The sequence below is a fragment of the Amia ocellicauda genome, chromosome 14 (genome assembly GCF_036373705.1).
Source record: "Amia ocellicauda isolate fAmiCal2 chromosome 14, fAmiCal2.hap1, whole genome shotgun sequence".
Taxonomy (NCBI): Eukaryota; Metazoa; Chordata; class Actinopteri; order Amiiformes; family Amiidae; genus Amia; species Amia ocellicauda.
Genome location: NC_089863.1, coordinates 9,964,094 through 9,975,671, shown reverse-complemented (window position 1 = coordinate 9,975,671; position 11,578 = coordinate 9,964,094). Strand labels below are relative to the sequence as shown.

General features: G+C 49.4%; 1 protein-coding gene across 2 annotated transcripts; it reads left to right on the top strand.

The window, feature by feature from the left end:
* Window positions 1–112: 112 nt before the first annotated feature.
* On the top strand, window positions 113–10,269 carry tox4b (TOX high mobility group box family member 4 b). 2 transcript variants are annotated; one of them, XM_066722940.1, is made up of 9 exons: window positions 113–216; window positions 2,608–2,676; window positions 3,083–3,406; window positions 3,505–3,765; window positions 4,003–4,404; window positions 4,530–4,610; window positions 7,909–8,751; window positions 8,877–9,031; window positions 9,318–10,269. In XM_066722940.1, the coding sequence occupies exons 1-9, from the start codon at window positions 211–213 to the stop codon at window positions 9,376–9,378; spliced, it is 2,202 nt and encodes a 733-aa protein (XP_066579037.1). In that variant the 5' UTR covers window positions 113–210; the 3' UTR covers window positions 9,379–10,269. The 2 variants fall into 2 exon arrangements, with proteins under 2 accessions (XP_066579037.1, XP_066579036.1); XM_066722939.1 differs by lacking the exon at window positions 113–216 and adding an exon at window positions 905–1,909.
* The last annotated feature ends 1,309 nt before the right edge of the window (window positions 10,270–11,578 follow it).

Genomic DNA, 11,578 nt, shown 5'->3' with positions numbered 1-11,578 from the left:
CACACATACACTGTAACACGCTTTCGTTCTGCACATGCGCTGTTGACGATGATGATGCGTCGGGGGAGGGCAGAAGCACAGGAAGTGGAAGAAGGCTCCCAGTGACGTCACTTCCCGGAATCGGCGGGGAAACCCGGAAGCCGGTGCCATGTTCTGTAATGTTGTGATCGAGGAAGCGGACCGGGCACAGCGACTGGACTGAGAGCGGCGATGGAGGTAAGGGAGGAACCGGTCGCGATCCCCGACTCGCCCACCCAGCACCCGAACCGAACCGGACCCGAACCGAGCCGAGCCGAGCCGAGCCGAGCCGAGCCCCCCTCTCGAAAGTTCGTAATAAACGTGGATCTGTACCCAGCAGCCGGATACAGTGAAGTGTCGCTGATGCTTCTAAATCGATCCATTCCTTTTTTTTATTTTACTTTATGATGTCCCCGAATAAAAGCTGGTCTCGAAACCAAGCCATAGCGTTGGGAAGCGATGATGGTGATCACTTTGACTCTGTAGAGGCAGATGAGCTCCCTGGGTGGGTCCCTGCGAGCATCAGAGACGCCAACTCTCCTCGCTTTTCTGTCCTTTTTTCTGGGGATGATGGAGGGAGGGAGGGAGGGAGAGAGTCAAACTCAAACGCACTCCCTTGGATAGTAAGGGTATAGAATCATTAAATAATAATACATGACATTTTGGCATGCTGTGGAAGTGCAGCAGAATTGAAACTGGAGTTCATCCTCCCTTCCAAAGTCTATCCATCCATCCATCCATCCATCCATCCATCTCTCTCAGTGCAGTGTTTGATAGTCACACTGTCATACCCACACACACTAGAAGAGAGGGAATAAAACCAAACACCTCCATAAGATCCATGCCAATCGGAGGAGGAGGAGGAGGAGGAGGAGGAGGAGGTCGCCAGTCCAACTCTTTCCCTTTCTTTCCCCCCGTCTCTCTCACTCACTCCCATCGGCACACAAATGGTTAAGCCTTCTCTCCGCCACATTAAATCCATCTGGGACGAACCATTGCTACATTGTCGTGGGATGCAGAGGGGGAAAGGGGATTGCTGGTGGAGCGGGATATAAACACCAGGCGCTCCTATATCTTCGTTGAGCGGAGTCGTGTAGCTGTGGCTGTAAACTCGCTCCCTTTTCACAGCGTTTCGGAATCTGTGCGATATAAAAACGTAATCGTTTTCCCTAACGTGAACTACCCCCCCCCGTGTGCGTTTGGATCAGTTGGACTCGCCCACGCCCGCTCCGCCCGTCGGTCCCCGCTCGGAAAGGCAGGAGAGCAACGGCCGAGTGCAGCCGAGCGGCGGGACACACACACCGTCGACACCCGTAGCGCTCACAAACATGTGAAAACCCCCGGGGAAAAGCGCTGGCTGTGATTTGCACGGTGGACCACAAGAGGCGAATCCATTTGCGGTCGGTGTGCCTCCTCCTCCTCGGTCTCCGTCTCCAGAGCCAGACGGGAGTCGGGTGCCATTCAGCCCGCTGTCTGCGCCGGTGCAGCCGCTCTCCGGAAAACCGACATAAACGCGTTGTGGATAATACGCTCCGGGCATTTGCGTGCTGAGGTCTGCCCGGGGAGGGACGCTGGTGTCCGCGGCCGTCTGATCGGATTTCTGCGCTGCACACCGCGCACACGGGGCCGGATTATCGTCGTCTGTTTGGGGATGAACTCTTCGTTGTAGAAAGGCGCCGCTCGGATAACGACACACTGTAGCGCAGGGAAAAGAAAAATACGTAAAGAAATACAGAAACACCCCGCGACCACGATAGACACCGGCGTGTGGACAGCGCTGGCCATGGATCTCCATTTTTACACCGGGCTGGCGGACGGCCCGGGCCAGCACGGCGAGCAGGACTTTCTGGACGCGTCGCAGCCGTACAACGGATACGACGCTGTCAATAAGGTGACCGGTGCGCTCTGTGTGTCCCTGTCTCTCGCCGTAGCCGTCTCTGTCCCTCTGTCCCCGCGTCTCTTCTCGCTCGGTTCACTGGTCGTGCTGTCGTCTGCACAGGTCTGTGATAGGATTGGTTGAAAGGTGCAGGTCTGTGCATACGTGTAGAAATCGGTGCTGCAGTGAGGCGACCATTGTATCTTTGTGTCTCCCCTCTCTGTTACTGTGTCTGTATCCCCATTATCCCCCTCTCTCTCTGCCATTCTGTTTTCACCGCAGTATTTTGATCCGGCATTTTGTAGTCATAATTATGATCGTTGCGGCCTTTTTAAACCACAAGATCTTCAGACCTGGATCTGTAAACACACGCCATCTACCAGGAAAGGGTTACTGGATGCAAAGAAAAGTTCAGTGCACTGTATTTCGGTCATTTTACACAGTGGTGTGCAGAATAACAAGTGTCACTGTGTAGGGAGTGTGTTTAAACTGAGTGTCTTGTTGTGATGGTGATATAACAACTGTCTGTGTTGTGCTGTTACTGTTCCCTGCAAGCCACATGTTTTGGCACTTTTGTTTTGATGTTTGATACAGGGAAGGGGTGTGTGGGCTGTTATTTATGTCTTCGCAGACCTGTGTTGTGATGGTGATACAGTGTATGTGTGTGTTGTGTTGTGATGATGACGCAGTAACTGTGTGTTGTTGTGTTGCAGTTCCCTGGAGGCAGTGACAACTATCTGACCATCTCTGGGGCTGGACACCCCTTCCTCTCCTCCTCTGAGGTACTGACACACTGCACTCGCTGTATACAGACCGAACACACAGTATACAAACTGCGCACACACTGTACAAATCTATACCCTTTACAGTATATGTATGCCAGGGATGCTATGGTAAACACTTTCAACAGTATGATAACTGTAAGGACGAAAACACAGTAACCAGTACATCACAGTATAAATCATGTGACTTAATTCTCTATAGGTATATTGTATTTTAGAGAATAAAATAATATGCTCAATATGTTTAATATACTAAAGAAAACCACAAAGCCACTTAGTATTGCACACACTCCATATTTTATACACACTGTACATTACATACCCTGATAGTACACACTGTATATTATATATCCACATACTCTGCTGTATACTTGTAATACACACACTGTACCCTCTCTCTCTGCAGACGTTTCACACCCCCTCCCTGGGTGATGAGGAGTTCGAGATCCCGCCCATCTCCCTGGACCCCGACTCGACGCTGGCCGTGTCGGACGTGGTCGGCCACTTCGCGGATCTGCAGGGCAGTGGTGCGGGGGGCGGCGGCTCCGTTGGGGGCGGCGGTGGCGGTGGAGGCGCAGGAGGCGGCGTGGGGATGGTGGGCAGGGCCGGCGGGGGAGGGGACCCCTCTTTCTCCTCGCCCTTCACCCCTCCCTCGCAGGGCCTGGAGCATCTGAGCATGGGAGTCATCACCCAGCCCGGGGGGGCGATGCTGAGCTCCACACTGAGCATGGTGAGAGGGAGGGAGAGTGGACGGAGGAGAGGGAGAGAGGAGATAGTAGGGAGGTCATATTTGATTGTGTGGGTCCCTTTTTTCCCTCCCCCATCCAGGACCTGGGCCACTCGATTGGCTCCCAGTTCAGCAGCTCCTCCCCAATGACCATCGACGTGCCACTGAGTGACATTAACCACGGCCTACTGGGGCACGGCCAGCTGACCACCATCGACCAGTCGGAGCTGAGCGCGCAGCTGGGGCTGAGTCTGGGGGGCGGGACCATCCTGCCCCGCCCTCAGTCTCCCGATGACCGACTGTCTGCCACGCCCTCCCCGGCAGGGTCGCTGCAGGACGACGACGCAGATGACTACAGACAGGTATGACAGCCTGGGTCTGACTCTGTCTCTGACTCTCTCACTGTCACTCTGTTTCGCTGTGTCCTCCTCTCTCTGTCTCTCTTTCTCTCTCTCTCTCTCTCTCTCTCTTTACCGTCTCCCTGTTTCGCTGTCCTTCTCTCTCTCTTTACTGTGTCTATCTGTCAGTCTCTCTCAGTGTCAATGTACTGTAGTGTCCAGTCACCATATCTTTACTAACCCCTCTCTCTCTCTCCACAGTGTGAGAAGCGGGTGCTGGTGGAGTCCCCAGTGTCCGTCTCCCCGGCTGTCATCTCTCTCAGCCCTGTGGGGGACGCCGTCGCTGCTACCTCCGCCCTCTCCCTGTCCTCGTCCTCCGTCCCCTCCTCCTCCGCCGGCCACGTCCACCCCCCGCCTCCCTCCCTCACGGCCGGCGGCCTGCGCAGAGGAGGAGCGGGAGGGGCCGGGGGAGGCGGCGGCGGGGGGAAGAAGGGGAAGAAGAAGAAAGACCCCAACGAGCCGCAGAAGCCCGTCTCGGCCTACGCGCTGTTCTTCAGGGACACGCAGGCGGCCATCAAGGGCCAGAACCCCAACGCCACCTTCGGGGAGGTGTCCAAGATCGTGGCCTCCATGTGGGACAGCCTGGGAGAGGAGCAGAAACAGGTAGAGAGGCTGGGGATATGTCTGTCTCTCTCTCTCACTCTCTGTCCCTCGGTCTGTTCGGTGCCCATTTAGTGTATCTGTATTAAACTCTCACTGTCCCTTTGCTCTCTCTCTCTCTTTCTCAGGTGTACAAGCGAAAGACAGAAGCTGCTAAGAAGGAGTATCTGAAAGCACTCGCAGCCTACCGAGCCAATCAGCTGTCTCAGGTGAGAGGCGTCAGCCAATCCTGCGCTCTGGGGGGCAGCCAGACTTGCAGTACATATAGGTATAAGTTTACTCGACTGATAAATCTTTGCTTATGAGTCGATTGGACTAATTTAACTTCCATTTCCACTATGAAACATTATTTGTGTTTTAAATGAAGGTCAGGGTCAGGTCAGAGTCCCCAGTGGAATTGAACCCTGACCTTTATTTAAGAGACTACTGGACTAATGCCCCATTTCCACTAGCCACTGAAATGTAGATGGAAAGTGCCACACAGGATCAATTGCTTGGAGCAGTGAGACATTGAGAAGTGTTTGAAAAGATCACGAAAATCCTGCTGGATAGAGGACTGCAATACAGTGTGCCGGGACAAAATATTCACTTTTATTTTTATAAATACACGCAAACATGAAAGACTATGATGACCATATGTCCTGGCCTTAAATTAAATGTCGCGATATCTTGTAAATTATCTCAAAATAGTTTAAATGTCCCAAGTTTTTAGCTTTCCCCTGTTGACACTCTTTTAAAAGTTTTTTTTTTTAATTGTAAAAAATTAAAAATAAAAGCCTGCATGTTTTATGTGATCAATTGCATGAAGAAGCGAATATTTTAATTTGTAAACCCTCATTATCGCGAACTATATGTATACTACTACTAGCATAATGGTAATCCTAGTATAGACGCTTTACCGACTGTAGAAATACATCACTACCTTGACAGCAGTGATTAATAAAACCAGTGCATAATCCATTAATTACCGTGTCAGTACAGGGTCTTCTGTAAATGAATCCCAGACAAAATAAAAGTTGATGCCGCGCATGTTATTGATGCGATTCATTTATTTAGCGACATTGATTAAGCTTATGTAGATTATACAGGGTAATAAAGCTAATACCGAATTTGTGAAAAGTAAGTTATGGATCCCAGAGTGTTGTAGCTGTATTTTTATATACATGTCTGAGTTGTTCTTAAGAAACTACATATATAGGCTGTGACTGTATATTTCATGATGCTAAGTGGCTACATGGGACAGATTTAACACACAGGTACTGTATTTAATAATGCACAGCAGTTAATTATCCGGCAGATTAATAATAAGGAAACTATATCGGATACTTAAGTTAAGCTATATTGTCAATGTAAATCGGATCATGATACAGGGAGAAGTAATACTCGTTTATTTTTATCAGCTCTTTTATAAAATAAACTAGATGAAACGGGAGCAGATACGTCAACATTAACACTAAATGTTTGGACAAATACTATCATGTTTTTAAGTGATGTCATTTGTTATATAAATACGTTTGTCCCGGTTTCTTCTTTTGAATATCTGTTAGATATTGTAAAAACGTTTTCAGTCCAAAGTGTATTGCACTTTAATGTTAAAGGTATTTCAGCCTACAGTTTTAAACACTAAATCCCAGAATGCAGAGGGTCCCAGGATGCGTTTTGACCTTTCGTGTAATTCACATCCCAGGCCGGCTTTACCTCACGACAATGTGAGTGGAAAGCCTGCAAGCAAATGTTAGTTGCACCTGTTCGTGGCTAGTGGAAATGGGATATTACTGATTGGAGTGTGTCTAATACCCCCTTTTCCACCGGTATATATCTGTGCCGTAACCAGGCCGGCGCGGCTCGGCTTGGCACGTTACCCACTGGCAATTTTGACGATCTGACCCAGAACCAGGCTGTGGATTTTCAGCCCTGCTCCTTACCTAGGGCTGAGCCATGCCGGGGGAGGAGTTAACTGAACTCATCTTCACTAGCGTCAGCCTGCCCGATTACTAGGTCTAAATGCATTACAAATACTTAATAGATTAATAAAATACACCACAAATACTTAACAATCTACTACTGCTATCTATATACTGGTAAAAAGAATTGTAGGATTGATCTACACAACGAGTTTAAATTAATCAGTTATCGCTTCGAGCGATTGCCCTTCTTCATCTGTAAAGTTAGGTCTTTAATCTCCAACATCCGATTTATTTATTTATTTATTTATTTATTTATTTTAAACTGGTTCTCTGGCGTCTCATGATGTATATGTTTGTTTATTTATAACAGTAAACACTGATAGCTTTTTAATTACTAATTACATAACATTTGTGTGTTGCAGCACAGCTTTTGAAATAACAAAGCTTAGAAAATGTATAGCCTTCCCTTCCCCCCCCCCCCCCGAGTCGATTTCTCACAAGTTTCTCTCTCTCTCTCTCTCTCTCTCTCTCTCCGTTGGTTAGACAAGTTTTTAATGGATTCTTCAAGCAGTTATTCGTACAAGTAAACAAATAATACAGGTCAAATCTACAAGGGAAGGATATTTAATTGTACTCAAATGTCATTATATCGAAAGAGTACACGTTAGTATTGACAATTGATATTTAGTTTTAATGACATTCGACCTGAATGTTATTTTACAACATCAAAAGCATTTTAGACACTCGCTTATGTATCGTGTAACGTACCTTCATGTGCTTAAACATAACCATTACTTTTGTAATCCAAAGTTTGTAATCCTAATGTTACCAATAAAATATGGAGACAGTTTAAGATAAGATAATTATTATTGTCAATAACCAATTTGACTTAACATTCAATATCAATGTTAAACAATAAAGCAAACCAAGTGCGTTCAACCTTAAGCGCTACACAAGATACTTATGCTTTTTATATCACTTTAAACATAAGTCTTTGATTTATCAGCCTGGATGGTGTCAGTCTTGTAATTTGAGAAGTTTGGATATAATGGTTACATTTTATGTGCAGTAAGCCACATTTCTACGATTTCTACATTAAGCGTTTTAGACTCTTCTGTTAAAGGCTAATATTATTTTTACAATGTTATATATAGATTGATATATTTATCCATAATTTTTATATAGACACTGTTCCAGTGCATGCTGAAATACTCCATATTATCAGGGTTCAATGACTAAACGATACTATAGCTTAACATAGAAATTAAAGTGTCGTTACAGTCTTTCAAATGTTGTTTGTCGTATTTGAGAAAGTTTTAATGTATGTTAATGCTTGCAGGTTCACTGTTACAGTTTGGTTGCTGGGCCAGTTGGTTTTCATTCCCATATAGTAAAAAATAATAAGACAATTATGAGGACAACCACACACTCAAGCAACTGCATTGTTGTCATCTGAAAAACCCGACTATCTTTCAGCGTGACTCAGCATTCACAGCGTACACACCCGATCCATGCCAGGCCAGCTCAGCTTGGAAAAGGGGCATAAAATAGCCATTGTTTAGAAATAATTCTCTCAAATTCTCTCCCTCTCTCTCCCCAGACCACGATCGAAGTCATGGACACCGAACCTTCCCCTCCCCCCCCAGTGCCGATCCCCCAGGCTGCCCCGCCCCCAGCGCCCCTGCGCTCCCCCCGCATCCCGCACAACGCCCCCAACCAGAACACCATCACCAACATCTGCACCTCCAACATTATCCTGGACCACCCCCAGGTCATCACGCGCTCCCGCACCGGGGCGCACCCCAGCCTCACTGCCGGCAAGAGCCCCGGCGCCGCCTCCCTGCAGTCCTCCGCGCCCCCCCTGCAGCCCTCCGTCAGCGCCGCGGCCGCCCACCCCCCCACCGTCACCAAGATCATCATCTCCAAACAGATGCTGGCCGGCTCGGGCCACCAGATCCCCACCTCCGTGGTCACGGTGATCCCGGCCACCCGAATCCTGCAGCAGAACCCGGCCCTGTCCGCCGCCGGCGCCTCCACGGTGGTGACCGGGCCCAGCCGGCCACCCATGCTGAGCCAGCCGCCCCCGCTGCAGCAGATGCAGCAGCCCCCTCCCCCCCGCCTCCAGCAGATGGTGCACTCCCAGGCCCCGCCCCCTCTGCAGGCCAAGCCCCGGGGCGGAGCCGGGATGGCGGTCTCGGTGACGACGGCCCCGCCCCCGCCCCTGCAGATCAAGATCGTCCCCGCCCCCCTGCAGGCGGAGCTAGCCGCGCCCATCATCGTGACCTCGTCGGCCGGGACCGCCCCCGTCACCGTCGTTCAGGCGGCAGGCCCTGCCTCCTCCGTCGCCTCTCCCCCCGCCATGGCCGTGGAGGTGGCGCAGTCCGCCTGTTCCCCCTCAGCCGCCGAGGAGGCCCAGGAGGCGGAAGAGTTCACGGCTGGAGCGGTACGGGGGTCGGGAGGGGTGTGTGTGTGTGTGTTAGTCTGAACGTGTGAGTCTGTGACGGTGTGTATCCGTGTGCTGTGGTGTCCAGTCGGTCAAACGGTGTATCGACTCTGTCCCTCCTTCAGATGGAGGTGGAGCTGAGCGTGTCCCCCCCACAGGAGGAGGCCCCCTCACCGCCCCCCAGCCGCTGTGTGCGTGCTGGCTGCACCAACCCCCCCGTGGACAGCAAGGACTGGGACCGCGAATACTGCAGCAACGAGTGTGTCGCCACGCACTGCCGGTGAGAACTGATGCACACCACACGCTGATACGTACACATAGTGACACACAACACACAAATACTGACGCACACATTGACCCGCACACACTGACACACGCCCTGCCGGTATGTACTGACACAACACACGCACGGCTGGTGAGTACTGACACACACCACACATGCACACTAACAAATGGCAGACACACTGCTGGTGTGTACTGACAGACACAGAACTGACGCACCACACCCACCGACACTCGCTCACCGAGTTGTGTGTCTCACGGTTCCTCTCGGTTGTGTTTTTCAGGGATATCTTCATGGCCTGGTGCTCCCTGCGAGGACAGGGCTCGACCACCACCGTCACCTAAACCCTGCAGCCAGGAGGGAGGATGGGATGGGAGAGGAGGAGGAGAAAGGGGTAGAAGACAGGAAGTGGGGAAGGAAGGAGAGGAGGCCAGGGAGAGGAGAAGCAGCGTCTCTCCACCCTGCAAGAATTTGTATTTTTTTTTACATTTCATTTCATTATGTAGGACTGATGAATTTCTGAGTTTTATTTTAGTGGTTTCATCTCCCCGTCTGAAGGAAGCCGTCGGGGGGGTTCAGTAGACAGACGCTCTTGGTCTCTTGTCCGGAGAGCACAGTGTCGGAGACCGTGATGGGGGGGTGACAGTAGACCGTGTTACAGAGGAATACGCACACGTGTGGACATGACACGGAGACATCTGCCAACAAAATCTGCTATATGTTCGTAATGGGAAAGGACAGTGTTGGAGAGAGAGAGAGGTTAACAGAATCTGTAATCCCCTGCAGGAGGATGACTGCGAGTGAGTGAACGAGCGCCTGTTACAATAACTGATACTGAAACGGGTGACACTACAATCAGTTCCATAATCATGATAATAATGGACAAAGTAATTAAATCAGGAGTGCTGGGTTCAGTCTGACGCCGGCCCCCTCCCAGAGTCACGCTTCAGAGCAGTGGGGGGTCTCCGAGAGGCAAAGAGCGGCTCTTTATCATCGCTTGTTTGCCTTTTCTTTTTTTAAATATATTTAATGATTTTTTTTAATTTTGTGTAGTTATACTGTAGCTTAACACAAAGGAACAGTAGAGCGCAAATCATGAGCTGTAAAAAAAAAAAACCAATGTATAATGAGATGAACTTTCTGCTGCGGTCGGGGGAGAGAGAGAGGCCAGATAACTTGTAAATTATGGGTTCGAATGGAATTTACTGAAATCCTAATAAATATCTCCAAACGCCTGTCTGCCTGCCTGCCTGTCTGTGTTTTGTTTTCTGGGGTTGTGTTCTGAAGGGGTGCCGTCCTACGTTTCCTTACAGCAGCAGCACTCGAGTGAGGTTGTGTGGTGCTGGTATACTGCCCCTAGAAATCCAGCTAATATTAATAGGAAGAAATAATGCATTTGTAGTTGTACATACACACGTTCATTTTAAAAAAGGATATAGAGTCACTTGTTTTGGTCTGAGGAATATCGTTCATTCAAGGGAAGCCGTGGCTCAGTGGGGTCTTGTCTCAGTCAGAGCTTGTCTACTGAAACTGAGAGTGAGATCGAGAGATGTTTTTGTGTGTGTGAAAGCGAGTGCTACTTTTACCAAAGTACCCCGTGCCTAAACCACAGTACAACGCTACACATTTTTTATGAACACATACCATTAACCAGGGTGACTATTCATAATAGAGTATGCAGTGCCACAGTAGCATAAATCCACTGCATAGAAAAGATGCATCCAAAAATGCAGGGGTGTGTTGTATCAGTGTGCCAAAGGGAAGTATTCACACACTCCTCTGTTCAATGCAATTCAAAAACCTTTATTTCCCGTGTCTCAAATGTGCCCGCCCCCCTTTCCCCTCTCTTTCTCCGTGTGAGTGTGAAAGGATTGATACAAATCAGTTTTTATTTGTGTAGGGTAGCTGCAGAGCGCTTTACAGACTGGTAAGCATACAGCAAAATAAAAATTAATAAAAATAGACCTGTAACAGTTAAAATAACATAAACCAACATTATATAAACCATTAGGCACAGAGGAGAGAAAAACTAAAACTCCTATGGAAGGCATGTACGAGAAAATAAATATCTAGGCCTAGGCCTGGTCACCCCCCCTCCAGCCATTACAGTTACTACAGCAGCAAGGAGATCAGGAAGCTCTTGATCGGTGCTGCTGGCTGTGCTCTTCCCTCTGGTGGGGGTCTCTTGCCGGCCATGAGGGGTGGGGGGGTTGGACCATCAACAGCCCTTGGGTGGCCATGGCTCGTCAGACCTAGGGGTGTGGGTGACCGTGCCGGGGTGCCTCTGGGGTGGGTTGTGCCTCATTGAGATGAGTCTTCAACTGTGATTGAAAGGCTAAGACAGAGGGGGCATCTCCAACAGAGGCTGGAAGATCGTCCCACTATTTCGTCCCGGGATCTCAACGGCCGACGAGGGGGGTCTTTTAAGTATGGGGGGGTGCCATTAAAAGAGAAAGAGAACTTTGAAATCTCTCCCAAGATAAATAAATGATTGGCTCTGTGCGTCTCTGCCTGCACGTCGGCCTCCCACTCTCAGTCACAGGG

What these genes read in the sequence shown, in the direction of transcription:
- tox4b (XM_066722939.1), top strand. Translation starts at nt 1,802, where the DNA reads ATGGATCTCCATTTTTACACCGGGCTGGCGGACGGCCCGGGCCAGCAC. An exon ending in TGGGAGAGGAGCAGAAACAG is followed by an intron (nt 4,405 to 4,529) that starts GTAGAGAGGCTG and finishes TCTCTTTCTCAG; the next exon opens with GTGTACAAGCGAAAGACAGA. An exon ending in GAGCCAATCAGCTGTCTCAG is followed by an intron (nt 4,611 to 7,908) that starts GTGAGAGGCGTC and finishes CTCTCTCCCCAG; the next exon opens with ACCACGATCGAAGTCATGGA.